This window comes from Cladophialophora bantiana (genome assembly GCF_000835475.1).
Source record: "Cladophialophora bantiana CBS 173.52 unplaced genomic scaffold supercont1.11, whole genome shotgun sequence".
Taxonomy (NCBI): Eukaryota; Fungi; Ascomycota; class Eurotiomycetes; order Chaetothyriales; family Herpotrichiellaceae; genus Cladophialophora; species Cladophialophora bantiana.
Window position 1 is genome coordinate 443905 of NW_015971585.1, and position 16088 is coordinate 459992.

At 51.4% G+C, this 16088-nt stretch overlaps 6 protein-coding genes across 6 annotated transcripts; 2 read left to right on the plus strand and 4 right to left on the minus strand.

Annotated features, from left to right (window-relative positions):
• Positions 1-1450: 1450 nt before the first annotated feature.
• On the plus strand, positions 1451-2253 carry Z519_07584 (uncharacterized protein; the record flags this gene model as incomplete). The annotated part of the gene is made up of 2 exons (XM_016765316.1): positions 1451-1511; positions 1544-2253. The coding sequence occupies 2 exons, from the start codon at positions 1451-1453 to the stop codon at positions 2251-2253; spliced, it is 771 nt and encodes a 256-aa protein (XP_016618285.1).
• Positions 2254-3952: 1699 nt separating this feature from the next.
• Z519_07585 (uncharacterized protein) lies at positions 3953-4552 on the minus strand (the record flags this gene model as incomplete). The annotated part of the gene is made up of 1 exon (XM_016765317.1): positions 3953-4552. One exon carries the CDS (start codon positions 4550-4552, stop codon positions 3953-3955), a length of 600 nt encoding a protein of 199 aa, XP_016618286.1.
• A 1114-nt stretch (positions 4553-5666) lies between these two features.
• Positions 5667-9264, minus strand: Z519_07586 (potassium/sodium efflux P-type ATPase, fungal-type; the record flags this gene model as incomplete). The annotated part of the gene is made up of 5 exons (XM_016765318.1): positions 5667-6002; positions 6091-6858; positions 6919-8409; positions 8528-8720; positions 8771-9264. 5 exons carry the CDS (start codon positions 9262-9264, stop codon positions 5667-5669), a joined length of 3282 nt encoding a protein of 1093 aa, XP_016618287.1.
• A 1586-nt stretch (positions 9265-10850) lies between these two features.
• Positions 10851-11492, minus strand: Z519_07587 (uncharacterized protein; the record flags this gene model as incomplete). Its single annotated transcript, XM_016765319.1, has 1 exon — positions 10851-11492. One exon carries the CDS (start codon positions 11490-11492, stop codon positions 10851-10853), a length of 642 nt encoding a protein of 213 aa, XP_016618288.1.
• A 150-nt stretch (positions 11493-11642) lies between these two features.
• Positions 11643-12213, minus strand: Z519_07588 (uncharacterized protein; the record flags this gene model as incomplete). The annotated part of the gene is made up of 2 exons (XM_016765320.1): positions 11643-12136; positions 12198-12213. The coding sequence occupies 2 exons, from the start codon at positions 12211-12213 to the stop codon at positions 11643-11645; spliced, it is 510 nt and encodes a 169-aa protein (XP_016618289.1).
• Positions 12214-13228: 1015 nt separating this feature from the next.
• On the plus strand, positions 13229-15088 carry Z519_07589 (serine/threonine-protein phosphatase 2B catalytic subunit; the record flags this gene model as incomplete). Its single annotated transcript, XM_016765321.1, has 5 exons — positions 13229-13346; positions 13396-13727; positions 13782-14039; positions 14094-14995; positions 15049-15088. 5 exons carry the CDS (start codon positions 13229-13231, stop codon positions 15086-15088), a joined length of 1650 nt encoding a protein of 549 aa, XP_016618290.1.
• Between the last annotated feature and the right edge of the window lie 1000 nt (positions 15089-16088).

A 16088-nucleotide genomic window follows, 5' to 3' on the forward strand; every position in this document is an offset into this window, starting at 1 on the left:
AGATTCGATCGAATTGCCTTCCGTGGATTCCATGGATAGATATCACTGGCGTTCCAGCCAGACTTAATATTGGCGACACTGAGACCTTCCTAGCTAGCTTTCTAATAGATCTGTAGAAACCTCGTTTTCTTTACTAGGCTTGCATCGTCGAACCTAGCTAGATCAGCGATCTACGCTCGATAACGAGACTTAACTGACGAAAAACAAGCAAGATTAAGTAGCTGAAGAATGTGACTCGAATGGGGTAGTAAGTAGTACACCACGATGTTATTTTGGTGACATTTCTACATAAACTCGTGCGTAACATGACTCTTATAGCCATTCAGTAGTAAAAGTCGATACTCGCCGCGAGTAGTCCCTTCTATAGTTGTTTGAGGTAGAAAGATCTGATCTAGCCAGCTTAGTCCGATTTCGTTTAATGTCCAGCCGTTCAGAGAGATTGTATATCGATAATCTGGACTAGACTCGTCGAACTAAGTAGTTTGAAGCGATTAACCTTTGAAGATGACTAGCGTCTGTAGACGTTGACTAAGGGCCGAGATTGTCTCAACGAGCGTTACCTATTCGCGTGTCTCGGGCGATTTTTGCAATGAACTAGTGGTTGTAGATGTTCCCACAACGATTTGATTGCTGCAAACGCCTAGGGCTAATCTAGATTCATCTATATTCTAGGTATATCGAGGTTGAATTGAATATCGCTCTTTGATCGTCTATAGATCCTGAAACCATTGTTCCAGAAGCTCAGGAAGTGTGTAATTAACGCGCTTAACATAGATCTTCCTGCCTACCTTTGAACGGATATTAGGATGTCGCTGAATAAACCGTGGTAGCCAATTAATTTTAACGCGTTCAGGGCCGCCATTTACCTTACTAATTACACCAGCGAGATCTCGCACAGTGGAATAGCTAGGAGGATGTCCTTGTGCCTCAAGGTCGAGTATCCATCTCTTTAATAGTTCCTCCTGTATATTTGATAATATCTGCTGTGGTTCGTGGGATAACGCGGCCGATTGAGTGCCCTGTAGTCGGCGGACGAGCGTGGAGTGGTGGACATCGTTCGCGGCCGCGGCTGCGCGAATGCTAGGATATCGACGTGATTGATAGTCAGAGATTGCTTGCTGGATCCTAGCCTCTCGATTCGAGGCCATTTACGCGTGATTAAAGGCGAATTGGTTGAGTGGTAGTTGGTTGATTGAGTTGGTAGAGAGGTGGTGGGGTGGTAGAACGCGTGGTGTAAAACAGGGTTGGTGCAAAACTTGGTGGTCAGACTTATTGGTTTCGATTGTTCTACCTCTCGTATCATCTCGCACTGCAGGCCCTGATTTCTTCGCGACTTGATCTGTGTATCCAAAGCCGCTTCAGGCAAATCTACTCTTTCTCTAACGCTGGAAGCCTACCGCCGATTATGTGATCGAAGCTCTTCTTAACGTCTCTGGAAAGTGGTGCCGTCATGCGAAGACCCGACTACGTCTTCCCGCCCTTGCCATTCAGGCCAACCAACATCATGATCGGTCCTGTTGTGACTTATTTCCACCTCGCCTAGGATGGTATGACCACTATCTCCCCCGCGACAGGCTCATTGAGCCGACGCGACACGACCAATGTGATGACTTCAAGTTTTTGAGCTGTAATTCAGCTCGGAATGTACGATATGATGGCAATTACTTCCCCAACGGCTGGACGGTTGGACTAGCACAACCTGAAGACTCCGAGCTGTTGAATCTGGACGCAAATATTTTACCTATCTCGACAGCCGCATTTAAAACCCAGAACTTGCTTTGCGATTCAACCTTTGAGCAATTGCAATGGACTGGCCAAGAGAATTCAAGTCCGGACAGTGGCTTTGCTAAAACACCCTTTTCTGGCACTGCCTACTTTCCCAACTCGGTTGGCTACTTGCCTAACTTGGAGGAAGACCCCTTCGGTGCTTTCAATTTCCACTGTGCGTTTGGGAAATACGACGACACTGCCAACTCGGAACCTTCGACTTCTTCCACCGGCAGCCAGCAGCTGTCGTCGCCTCCACCTGACTTGGATGCTCTCCCCGGGACAGCGCCCGTGAGCTATAACACTTGGGATACGTTTCTCGGACAAAATGAAGACCCATGGGTGAAGTTCACCAATGAAGAGAGGGAAGAGACCTTACGTGAACTATCACAAGAGATGCATATGGATATGTCGCAGCAGTCTTCCAGTCTAATGTCAACGATTGCACAAGATCAAGAGCAACAGCTTCCCTCTATCAACCGTTGACCTCTTGTGCAATGCCCGTATCCGCGCTGTTCAATGACATTCGGCGCCCGGGGGTCACTGTATAGGTATGGTTTCGTCGACAAAGCTCCATAGAGCTTCCGTTAACGTATGAAAGGTCACACATTAAGGAACATCAAGAGCAGCCAATCCTTTTGTGCAATATCTGTGGGAGTGGTCTCAAAGGCCGTCGAAATCTCCAACGTCACAGTGAACTGGGGCGAGGCTACTAGCCATGGGTATCAACTCGTACGGCGGTGGGTATAGCCTCTTCCCAACACGCACACTCAACTAGGGGAAGTCCTCTCTGTTGGTAACTTGGTTTATTGTTCATTCTATGAAGGATAGTCCCCCAGGACTATATAAGAAGAACCATAGTCTAGGGTCGGCGCCCCAGCCAATCATAACGCTATCCACCACTTCAAACTTCTCCCATTACAACAGGAAGACGGTACACGAGAGCATTGAGGAAAGAACTTCCGAGGCTGCTGTGTCAGCAAGTGCCCTCGCTGTAATTACACTTCGCCGAGGAACGCCCATCTCCTGCGACATGTTCGCAGATGTGAGAGAAAACGCACAGAACCGAAGCTGGTCCGATCTCCTTCTACCACGGAGTCCCAACATACTCAAAGGCTATAAATCGATACTGGAGGTATCACTCGCAATTGGAGCTCTTTGCTTATATTGAGTTTGCCTCCCTCCTGACAGAAAATTCTGGAAGGAGTATGTTGCGTGTTTGAGCACCCATCGAACATGACGCGGATACCTGAATGATCGATGCGATGTCGGCAAGGACATGTACGCCTCGCAACAGCCTCGGCTGAGCTACATATCGCCGTGTTCAATACCATTCACCACCATAATATCACCATATACTGTTGCAGTACCTACCTAGGCTTCATGGATCTGATTTAATAATCTTGGATTGACAGTTGAAATATGACGCCCTGTTGAAGCTCTTTGCTTGCGATGGATTTGCGACCTCAGAAGAAGAGAAACTAAGTTAATACTGTATTTAATACGGCCCTTCATCGAACGTGATAGTATCACAGGAATGATCAATGCACAGTAACTTCGATTGCCATCCCGTCGGGTTCTCTCACGGTGAGAAAGACATGCGTCGTTTTCCTTGCTGATGTGATACCATCGGGCTTCGTGGCGGCCTTCCTCATTCTCATGCATTGCAAGGCAGTCAAGAAAGGAAAACAGGAGGCGAAATTCCATATATCCAGGGCTTATACACTTGCCACTACTCCTGAAGGCTTGAAAGTTTGTTGAACAGATCCCCAAATATAGCATACATCTAATCAAATACCAGGATCTCTGCCGCAGTCAGCGATCAACCCAATACCAGCGGCAAGGACCGGTTCTTGAAAAAAAGAGCATGCCATCAGTACGAGCGGCGGGAAGGCGGGCCTGCCCAGGCCCGGTATAGCAAACCAGGGTACGCATGAATCGTGGTAAAGAAGGGAAGAACGCGGAAGAAAGGGAGACACGCAACAAGCGCGATGAAGTGTAGCGGGCACGGTGAATCTCACCAGCTCGGGCGACCCTAATCTTCAACCCACGATGGCCACTGTGTTCCGGGGGGCAGACATGGTGACTTGAAGCGTGGCGTCGATAGTTGGGTAGTTCCCACTCATTCGCGGCCTGTGTGACGGGCTTTACATGAATTACTCCGTACATATATGTATGTACCCTCTTACCAACCACCCTGCGTCTGCGCACGCCGCTTGTTCCCTTCACCGTCGGAGGGGATGCTCCTCAGATCCTCAATATGGGCGTTGAGGAAATATCCTCTCAGCTGTTCGCTGGTCAGATCTTTGGCCCCGCTGATGCGCCCTTTACAGCTCCTTGTCCCACAATTGCATTGGAAGGGCTGGTCCATTTCCCACTCGGTGCTGGGGTAGAAGAAGGTCAACACATCGCCGACAGACACACCCTTTGGATTTCCGTGCTCGTCCCGCCGCCGGGCGACTCTGACTTCGATGACGGGCTCGTCCGAGTCCGGAACCACGTGGAACTCCAAGCTCGGCTCGCAGCTGTGGTTGATGTAGAGGAAGTCGCAGTTCAACTCGACGTGCTTGTTCTCCGACACTTGGACGCTTGACCAGCGCTTCTTGTCCGTAAAAGTTAGCGGCGGACTCGTGAGTCGGGCCATGAGTGCTCCTGGTGGAAGGGACGTGGTTGACACGCTGTAGGAGCTAAAGTCACCCGGACGGTACACCACGTTGATGACAGAAGGATGTGTTGGTTGGCGCGGAGGCGAGACTGATGTAGGAGGGGATCCCGCTGAAGCCATCGTTACGTCCATGGATTGAGCGTTTCGACCTGCGTGGGGGACAGTCAAGCAGAGAAGAGGCAAAAGAAAGAAAATGCTCGCCTGGGCTGCTGTGCACTTGAAAAAGAGAGAGCAGTGGATTTCTTCTTGTTTCTCTCGACTGAGCCTGTCGAGTGGAGAGCACCAAGAAGCCGGCCGAACGCCTCGCATGCATATCAGAACAGCACCACGGAGACAAAGTTTTTTTTTTTTTTTTTTTTTTTCTTCTCAGAGCTCGGCAATATGTAGATTCGTCTGGTCCATTTCGTCATCCACATTATGTGTACAGCAAACCCTTGAAGCTCTCACGGACCCCAAGATGCTCAGCTGCAGCTGAGGCCGCGGCTCGCTGGCCCAGCTGTGTGCGCAGACAGCCCTTGAAACCCGCCTCGAAGCAACGACACTCTGGGGTTTCCGACTGGTGACCCCTTCACGTACCCCACAGTTCTCGATTGTGGAGTTGTTATTGCTTTTTTATGCAAGGCGGATTGGGCGCCAGTTGAACCGCCAGAGCCTCGAGCTGATCTGTCTTAGACGCATGTGCCTTTCGTCCGCAGCCGGACCACGGGAGGGAAATCCCACGTGCCACGCTCAGCATATTGGATCCAGCTGGGTCACCAGAAATGAATTGTCCTGCAGGTCTGTGTCTATCCAGCTGTGCTCCAGTTTGTTGTCCGAGGAAGAAACCAAAACTCAAAAATACTGGCAACTGGTTCCGAATCCTCCCGCTCGGAGCAATTGCTCTGAGCCGAGGAGTCTCAACCACGTCTCAGCCGAAGCCGTTGTCGAGCTATTGAAAGAGAAGGGCCCTGGGGGGCAAATGAAGCGGCTCTTAGGGCTGTTGGTTGTTGCACAACTTAGTAGGTATGGCCATTTCGTCACCCTAATCCATCTCCATCGCCCCATCTATATAATATCCACTTAATAACAAGCTCCGTCTTCGTCTCCGATTCATTCCTGGTTTCCTTGAAGTTGGAAATGCCCCCGGTCCTTGTGGAACCAGTTGTTCGAGATTGATTCATCAATGAGAACTAACTGGGCTTGCGATTTGTCACTGTGAGCAGTAAAACGTGCATCTCGTCCTCTCATCCATTCTTTATATATATTCTTTCCCGTATGATTTGGCACACGTGTGCCGAACTTCGCATGCAACTTCACCTCGCCGTTCGCATTTTGGCCCTTCAGTGTGTACCTTCTCGTGAGAGCAGCTGCCTCCTACGCTGTCCGAGTCTCCGAAGGCGGCGGACTTGGAGGATGCAGGTCTCTCCAAGTCGCTAGGAGCCGAGCCGTGTCGGGCTTGCCATCGGCGGAAGAATACTCTCTTGGCCCATTTCCATGTCTCACAGCCTACGAAGAAGAGCACGGCTTCGACAAAGACTATACCCCATTCCCATGAGATACCGGTATGCTTGAAGACTTTGTGGTTGATGACCTATAGATGATGTCAGCCATCCTCTTTCTCTCTCTTGGTGTGGGTCTATTCATCGTTCAGGGATAAAATCCAAGGAAGGTCTACTTACAGGAATGTATATTGTCGGAAATATAGTCACGAAGCCTGCAACGATGGCCCAGAACAGAAACTGATTACGCCACACGTCGTGGAACCATTGCGTGAGGTACCTCTTGCTGCCAGGCTGCATGCGGAAGAAGCTCCGGCGCATATCAACCATTTCCCAGGCGAGGAACAGGGCGAACCAGGTAAGGCTGACAAAGGTGGTGGCTCGAGCCCGGAAGACAGTGTCACATTGTTGGGAATATGACTCGTTGCAGTTGAGACCGAGATCTCCATCTCCAAATCCGTACACCACGAGAAGGAAGGATGATAAGCACAGAGCAGACATCCACAAACCATACGCAAGCATATCAAAGCAAAGTTCCCAGGTAAAGACGCCGGCTTTCAGCGAAATTGGTGGCCGTTCCAGTATATCGGGCGCGGCGATCTCCAGGCCCAGGCCCATGTCGGGCAGGCCAGACGTAATCATAATAACCCACATGATTTGGACCGGCGCTAGAGGAAAGACAGAGAGGCCCGAACTGTCTTTAAATGCCAGGCCGATAAGTAGCGTGCATGCTTGGGCGATATTCTCTGCCAAGAGGTGGAGAATGAACTTTTGGATATTATCGAACATTCGGCGCCCTTCTTCGACGGCATTGAGAATCGAAGCAAAGTTGTCATCCGTTAGGACAATGTCAGAGGCATCCTTGGCCACGTCGGAACCTCCTTGTCCCATGGCGATGCCAACATCGGCGATTTTCAGCGAAGGAGAGTCATTCACCCCATCACCAGTCTGCCCGAAGTCAGCGACGAAACCACAAGCGGGGTTGGGAACGAAGATTCTTGAACTCACCATAGCCATAAAAGCCCCTCGTCGGCGAAGGGCCTCAATCATCCGTACTTTGGTGTTTGGTGCACATCGGGCCACGACCAAAGGTAAGTCCGGCAGCTCGTCCAGCTCTTTGTCACTGAGGCGATCGAATTCTTTTGCCGTCATGACCGCAGTTTGAGACGTTCGTAGGGAGATTAAAGACAGGTCAGATGGGAGAATGCCAACTTGTGCAGCAATAGCACGAGCCGTGCCGGGATGGTCTCCAGTTAACATGTGGACCTTCACTCCTGCGCGGTGGCAGCTCTTTACCGCACCCGCAGATTCCGGCCGCGGAGGGTCATAGAGACCCATCAAGCCGTGGAAAGTGAGATCACGTTCGACTTCCTCCCGAGGAGGAGGGCCTTCTCGGCTGGCGCGGCGACCGTATCGGGGATTATACGGCCGACTCGCAAGGGCGAGGACACGCAACCCTTGACCAGCTAGTGCTTCCATATTTTCTAGAATTGCTGCCTTCATTTCGTCCGATAGGACGACGGCGTCAGGCCCATCCCATTGAATGGTAGTGCAAGCATCGAGGACACGTTCAACTGCACCCTTGGTATAAATCGTTTGCTCCTCTGTCTGAAGATCCTCGAAGATAGTGGACATCTTTTTCGCATCGGAATCAAACGGGTACTCACTAACTTCTTTCAATTTGGCATTCTTCGGGTCGAGAAACCTTTGCCTGTTGAATCCAAATCGGTATGCAAAAACCTGGATCGCAATTTCTGTTGGATCACCAATGGCAACCCAGGTTCCTTCCTTGTTAGGGTGAACGCGTGCAAGGTTGCAAAGTGAAGCGACTAGTAAAAAGTCCCTCAATTCGTCATTATCTTCCAGCAGCTTGAAGGGCTCGGCTGTAGGACCGTCTTCAAGGCCCTTCTCGCTGCTTTCTGCTGGAGAGGCTTCGGTGTGCATCAAATCCCCAATAGTGGGATTGAAAGGTTCATTGGAAGTTCGGACTGTGTAGGTGCCACGGGCGGGGATCCAACATTTTTTGGCAACCATTTTTCCCTGAGTAAGTGTTCCGGTCTTGTCCGAGCAAATATCTGTGACAGCACCGAGGGCTTCTAATGACTTGAGATTCCGTACGATGACGTGTCGTTGGACCATTCTCTTCGTAGCCACAGCCATAGTGATAGTAAGGACAACAATCAGCGACGCCGGAATCATGGAGAGGCCAGTCGCGACAGCATAGATGATGACCTCAGATCGATCAGAGAATTCATTGGCGGCAAGAACAATGATAGCACAGACAACAGCAATTCCGAAAAGTAAGATTGCTAGGCGAGAGAGTTTCTTTTGAAGCGGCGTCCCGATGTTGACCCCGAGGAAGCGACCGACAGTATCGCTAAACGTGAGCGTCCAGGACTCGACGTAGCGTAAGGGGTGTGCAGTGCCGTCCTCTCGCCGCTTGACAGGGCGAATTTTTGAGTCTTTCTGACGGAGGGCGGTCGCTATCGATCCAATTTCCTGCGAGTGTATATCAGAGAATCATCTCACAGTACGGCGCACGGAGACCAAGAATGACAATGGAATTCAGAAACAGACGTCGTAGCATTCATCGTCAACTGGATGTTAAGTCACTTACTGTGTACATACCAGTCGCAAAGACTATTCCTCTGGCTCGACCTTTCGTGACGGTGGAAGAACTGAATGCAGTATTCAGCCGATCTCCGGGACCCGTCTCTTCGTCGAATATGGCTTCCTCATCCTTGGCAACGGGTAAAGACTCTCCAGTGAGGAGCGCTTCATCGGTCTCGAAGTTGATGGATTCCAGTAGTCTGTCGACTATGAGAGAATTCAGATTACCCGAGGCTTGCCTAAAACTTACCGAATGTCGGCAGGGACTGTGTCTCCCACTTTAAGCTCGACGAGGTCACCGATGGTGAGCTCTGCTGTAGGAATGGTGATGTTGCTACCGTCGCGGACAACACTGGCGGTCGGTGAAGAAAGTGAGCGCAGCGAGTCCATCGTTTTCTCAGCCTGAAATTCTTGCAAGAAGCCGACCACAATATTTAGAATGATCACTGCCGTGACAACGCCTCCCTCAATCCAGGACTGAATCCCGAAGGAAACTGCCATAGCCAGGATCAAAACCAGCATCATGGCGTTGGCAATCTGACGCAAGAGAATCTTTAATGGCTGGACACCTGGGCCATCATCCAATTCATTGCGGCCATAGTCCTGCAATCTCTGAAGTGCCTCTGCCGCAGTCAAGCCGTTCTGGGTGTCGCTGTCCAGTTGCTGGACGAGATCATCTCGTTCGAGAGCATGTGCTGGCTTAGACAAGGGTCTGTTGCTCTGGCCTGAGGTGTGATTCTCCATTGTTGAGGCCTAATACCTTCCTGCACTTTGTAAGGTAGAACTTACCATGCCCCCACGATGATGGACGGTATGCGCCATTGATATATTCCTGGGAGCCAAAATGGGTGGGGAATGATTTGATAGGTATGTTACTCGGGAGCGCCGCATCAAGCTTGGCTGTGGGTCTTGCAGGGGCAAAATACGTAGCATGACGGAAGCCAAAGGTATGTCTTTATCATTGTCCGGGTCACTACGTACTTGGCAGTGTTTTCCCACGGAGCCGTGGCCACGGTTGATGGGACTTGTGCGGAACAAAGATATCAGGGCCTGGTTTTTGGAAACACAGCAAAGAAAAGGGCTTCTGAAACGCCATGAAGCACCATGGTCCGAAACATTTTCAGCAAGCGTTCGGTAGCAGAACAATTCTCTCGTGGCCGTGGAGATGTTGGGCGCAAGGAACCATGGGCATTCGGAGGAGGCCAGCGGCGTGCGGCACTCTTGGCAACTGAAGACTGCCAAGCAAATACCGAGCCAGCGGAGTCATGGCATTGTCATAGGATTGGACGGGACTGCAAGCCAAGCGTCTTGGGGGAGGAACTTCCACTCCGTCCAGGTCCGTCTTGCCGTCGAACGCAAAAACCTTTTGAATCAGTCCTCATAGATGTTCCGTCTAGCCGGCGATTACACATTGCTCACGGGTAGCAGACTCCGTAAGGGAGGATCACACCAGACGCGCTCTCACTGACGTAAGGGCTTTGAAAACATCGCCGAGACCATCGAGATGTTCTATTGGCAGTTTCGAACATTGCCAGGCCGCCCTGGCGGCCTTGGTGATGAAAAGCAAGCTCACTGAGCCGTCCTTTCCGTATGAAGTGAAATTTTCGTCCTTGGGTGTCCTCTAAGTGGTTTGGGCCGGGGAAGTGCTGGTGGCACTATGGAGCAAACAGTGACAGAAGGTTGCGAACCAGGAGTCATGATGGAGCTTGGTATATTTGCCACGGCTGGTGATGGTCCTCCATCCCCGAGTGTTGAGATCTGCGCAAGTCGCTCCAGGTGATTATCAACGACCGACTGGGTATTTCTGTCGCAAATGTAAGGATTCTGAAGTTAAAGAACCCATAATTGACCGCAAGCTGGAGTATTACCGAATCGTCAGAGTCTGATGGGGTTGTCTACCTGGTGGAAACGACCGGGGGAATCTGGCGAGAAAAAGAAAAGAACAAGTTGGAAAGTTTCATGGAAAATTCATTGCAAGGCCGAGTGTGTCCGGTCACAGGGCCAACATTCCACAATCACGAATGGCCCAGGACACCGCAAAGGCAAATGTCAGCCACATGTGCCAATGTCTGGCTATGGAGTGAGTTCAATTTACTCGAGCAAACAGCGTCGCCCACAGATGCATTGTGCCCGAGATAAGCCAAGATTGACGGCCGGGACGCGAAGAGCCATGGGTCAAAACAGAGCCATACGAACTGGCGAGTGTATTCCGTACACCGTCTTTGAATTTGCCTAGTGATGCTAGTTCCCACATGATAGGAGACTTGGTTTGCTATTCGACAAAGGATTCAGTGTGGCGTGAAGGTAGGCTGCATTTCGGATTTTCGAGATTAAAGATCGATTGAACGAGAATCTTTGTTGTCAGTGGCCTCTTCGAACCAAGCCGATCTCATGATTGTAATATCTGCCCCGAATCGTACCATAGACATCGCTTTCTTTGACAACATCGACTGACTCTCTTGGATCTGCACGGGCTTCAATTCCAGGCGGCCGCGTACATTCGTGTTTGTTCCAGCGCCCGTAGGTAATGACGCTCTTCTCTGCGCTATCGTCCCTTCTTGAACTTGTCCAATCGCGACGAAGTTAGGCCGAACATTTGCGGTTCCAGGTCGTCGTCTGAGGTTGAACTGGTCGTCGTCATGCAACCGGCTAGCCTGAGTGATTGGTGTTTCGGCGAACAGACATGCCGCGACTTCCCCTCCATTGGCCGAGCGCTTCGGTTGTCGCCCCTCGAGAGTCAATGGAAGTGTGTCGTAGCTGAAGGTGTTGAATCTGAGTACCTCCGCGTAGCGCGTGCCTAGAAAACCCACACAAATGCCCAAGGCCATGAGCAGGACAATGAAGAGTAGGGTTGTTTGCCATGTCCCAAACGGGTCTTCTAGAAACTTCGTCATTGCGTCCGGCGTGGAGGCTAGTTCCGTAGAAAGCGTGGAGTTGAGCAAAGTATCTCGTCTCGTAGTGAGATGGAACATCATCAGGCTCAACGGATAGCACTAGATGGTTGCCAGCAGGACAGTCGAAAGTTTTAGGAATTCCATCGCTTAGATATTGGCCGTCTCACACCGGCAGTTTGCAGAGGGCCGAGGGATTGTTCAGGGTGTGGCACAAGCACTCAAATCCTTTCACTTGAGACCAAGACCTCCAAAAGCTCGATCTAATTCCTCACCTTCGCGACTGGGTGACATCGCAGGCGCGGATATGACAGTTACAGGCTGCCCATCTAGCAGATTCTGCTCTTGCCCCGTCTTCAACACCTTTGTAGGCTCCAGTATCTTCTCTTCACGGTCCAGCCAACCTGGCGCCACTCTTCGCTTCTCTGCAAGATCCCGGTCTTTGATATCTTGCTCCCACTCTTTAATGGCCTTGTCTGCAGCATCCGAAGCCTTTTTGAGGTGGTCTTGGAGGGCTCTACAGGAGTTGATAATATCATCCGGGTGAGCAGAGTGGCCGGAGGAGGACGTGACATATTTAGGCTGCCCCGAGCCATTTTCAGCGATGATGGAAGGGGGAAGGGACGTGGGCACAGATCGAAATGTGTAGGGAAGAGTCACAGCGGTCGGCAACGACAGAAAAGGTGAGACCGTCAAGGGGACCTGCGCAAGCAGCGGATGAGGCTCTGGTCAAGTGGTCAGTGTCTCGAACTATTTGCGTGGGGGGATCCATGGCCAGGCACATACTGTGGGTGTCAAACATGTCTGTGTGGAACTTCTATCTCTATTCGAGAAGCTCTTTGGATAGCGGGGAGCCTGTCTTGAGGGTGAGATGAGTGATGACTCTGGCGATGGAAACAGCTTCCAGGCCTGACTGCAAGCTGGCTGCAGTCTGATTGGGGAACGAGGTCTTTCGTAATATTACCCGGGTGCTGTCAAGGTACCAGGAACTCTTGATGATGACAACGAACTAGATATTATGGTCGGAGGCGTGAAGGGAATACCGTCAGTACGGCGAACGGAGCTGAGGCGCGTGCCTCGCTTCCATGTCGGACCCCATATGATATACGAAGTAGCTCGTGCAGCACCGCGAAAATGCCTAGAAGTCTAATGCGTCCTCCTCCCACTTTGCCCCTCTTTGAATTGAAGCAAGCCACTCCCTCCTCCACCGTTCAAGTTTGTCCATGGAAATGATGTCTTTTTAGTTCTCGGAGCTTGCTCATGTCCAAACCCATGGTCCAAGCTTTCCCTTCGAGTTGACTGAATCCATCACTCAGCATCTGGCTCCTCGCAGGTTGGGTGCGCGGTGGGTTAGGTGTCTTGGGCATTTTCAGCCCTGGCCTGAACTGGATCTGGATCTGGACCCCAAACATTCCAATCCTTCTGAAACTGGTCGACAATCCGACTCTTTAACTCTTACAGCTTCAGCCGCCCCCGATTTTCAACTGTCCACTGCCCACTGCCCACTTTTATTTTTCAGCTCTTGGACGCCGACACCGCATTCCAATCTTCTTCGCGACAGCTTCTGAGAAGTCCGTCACTCTTCTTGATCATCTACGTTGAGTCGTCTCCAAAAAGACCGATCCAACCCCTCCTCCTGAACGAGCAACACCACCGACAATTATTCCTCCCGGCGCTAGCATTGCCACTACCAACTGTGCTGACCTTTTTCCTCCTCGAACTCGCCGATATCCTTGCTTCCTCTATCAAAATTCAACGCTGAGACATTTCAACCGTCGTAAAGACCCTTCGCGCCAGGAGCGCACCCGACAATCAAGATGGACGGTCCGTTACACCGAGCAGTGGTGGACAAGAAGCCCGTACCGGAGATCGACTTCACGCTGCATATCATGGAGGACGGCTCCCAAGTGAGCACTCAGGAGCGAGTATGCAAGGGTAGGCCGTCCAAGAGTCTCTTCCCGAACACTATCTGATTTTGTGGCAGATGTTCAGGCTCCCGCCATGCAACCTCCCACGAACGAGCAGTTCTGGTCATCAGCCGATCGATCCAAGCCGAATCTGTCCTTCTTGAAACAACACTTTTACCGAGAGGGTCGATTGACGGAAGAGCAAGCTTTGTGGATCATCAACGAAGGCACCAAGCTGTTAAAGGCGGAACCAAACCTCCTGGAAATGGATGCACCGATCACCGTGTGTGGTGACGTCCATGGACAATATTTTGACCTTATGAAGCTGTTTGAGGTGGGCGGGGACCCTGCTGAGACCAGATATCTCTTCTTGGGCGACTACGTTGATCGCGGATACTTCAGCATTGAGGTGCGGCTCCATTGGATTTTATTCAAAGACTTATGCCCTGACAGTCTATTTTAGTGCGTCCTTTACCTATGGTCCCTCAAGATCTGGTATCCGAATACCCTGTGGCTTCTCCGTGGAAATCACGAGTGCAGGCATCTGACAGATTATTTCACCTTCAAACTCGAGTGCAAACACAAGTACTCGGAAAAAGTCTACGACGCATGCATGGAATCATTCTGTTCCTTGCCTTTGGCTGCCGTCATGAACAAGCAGTTTCTGTGTATACACGGTGGCCTAAGCCCAGAATTACACACTCTGGAGGATATTAAGAGCGTAAGCCGTGTGAAACCCCCGGTTTGGCGGCCACGATCGTGCTAACCCGATCAGATTGACCGTTTCCGCGAGCCCCCCACCCATGGCCTCATGTGTGACATCCTCTGGGCTGATCCTTTGGAGGAATTCGGTCAAGAAAAGACTGGAGAATACTATGTGCATAACCATGTCAGAGGCTGCTCCTATTTCTTCTCCTACCCGGCCGCCTGCAATTTCCTCGAGAAAAACAATCTGCTCTCTATTATCCGTGCACACGAAGCGCAAGATGCTGGATACCGCATGTATCGCAAGACGCGGACCACTGGCTTCCCCAGTGTCATGACCATCTTCAGCGCGCCGAATTACCTCGACGTCTACAACAACAAAGCTGCCGTGCTCAAGTACGAGAATAATGTTATGAACATCCGACAATTCAACTGCACTCCTCATCCATACTGGCTTCCAAATTTCATGGATGTCTTTACCTGGTCTCTGCCTTTTGTGGGTGAAAAGATTACAGACATGCTCATTGCCATCCTCAACACCTGCTCTAAAGAAGAATTGGAGGAAGATACGCAGAGCTCGAGCATGGAGCCAGAGACGCCACCATTTGGCGCCGATCCGGAATCCACGGAAGCCAAGCGGCGCGCTATCAAGAACAAGATTCTGGCCATCGGGCGACTCTCCAGAGTCTTCCAGGTCCTACGTGAAGAATCCGAACGCGTCACCGAGCTGAAGACTCAGTCCGGAGGTCGCCTGCCGGCAGGGACTCTGATGCTGGGTGCCGAGGGTATCAAGCAGGCCATCCACAACTTTGAGGATGCCCGTAAAGTTGATCTCCAAAATGAGCGTCTCCCACCGTCGCCTGAGGAAATTGAGAAGCGCAGTGCGGAGGACAGGCGAGCTGCTCTGGAGAGAGCTGCCACTGAAGCAGAGAATGATACCAACCTGCAGGGCGTGGCGAGGAGGATCAGCTTGTAAGTAATTCGCGGCCGGTTGATCGACTGTGTGTTTAGCTAACACGACGCAGTGGCTCCTCCAACCCACGTGGCCATCGTCGAAAGGAGTGAGAATCTGACTACGGGCAGAGCGAGAATGCGGAAATGATGCCCTCTTGATGACGATTGAACGAATCCACGCCTCTGGCCCGCTCTCTCAGGTCGAGGAGTGGCGAAGCATACTATTATGTAGGCAGTCTGCAGAAACAGAGTTGGGCGACATCACGCGCTTGGAGTCTTGTGCGGAGTGGACTGAAAGAACGCTGACTGTCGCTCGACAAAAACGTGTGATGGTAAGCATTGGTTGGCTGGCGGGGCGCGATGGACGAGTCTGGTCCCCAATACGGAGAACTTGAGGCAATGTTGTGTTGTCGGTATGGATCAAGTGCCAATACTTTGACCAGGATGGTGCTTGAACTTTACCCGCGGAGCAGAGATAAATGGCTCATGCCCGGCCCTGAACCCTCGTCCTTTTTCTTTTGTCTCTTCTCTCTCCATGGCTTGCTTTCCGGTATTTTCATGTCTCTGTCCATAGTGGAGAATCGCCGATAGTGAAAGCGAGAGGGACACAGGTAGGAGGAGGAAAATGGCTAACAAGCAGGACTACGGACTACCTTGAAGAGAGGGCGAAATCAGCCTGGTGCGTGCCTGCGTTCAGTCGTATCGTTCCCCTTTCCTGTGATAGCCCCTGATACCCCTTGTTGGGCTGACTCAGTCAAGCCACTTTACGCGTCGGGCGCGTTGGCGAGAGGCGCGAAGACGAATTTGCACGGGGCAACGGGGCCAAAATGGATACCACCAGCGCCAGGGGTCGAGCCGCTCCTTCGGGAGTCTGTTTGGCTCGAGAGGGGGTCGCCTTCTTCTCGCCCACCTCCACCATACAACCAATCTCCTTCTCCCAATTGTGAACCCTTTCTTATGCTCCAGACATTGATATATACTTCCTGAATGCTCATGGAGGGAGCCTAACGAACATCCAAGTCCTGCTGTGCCGTTCTCTTCGGCGGACCTTGGGCGTTCATCCGAGCAGAACCAGTCCCTTATCTGTTTATCAAAGAGTTGCCAGCCCCTC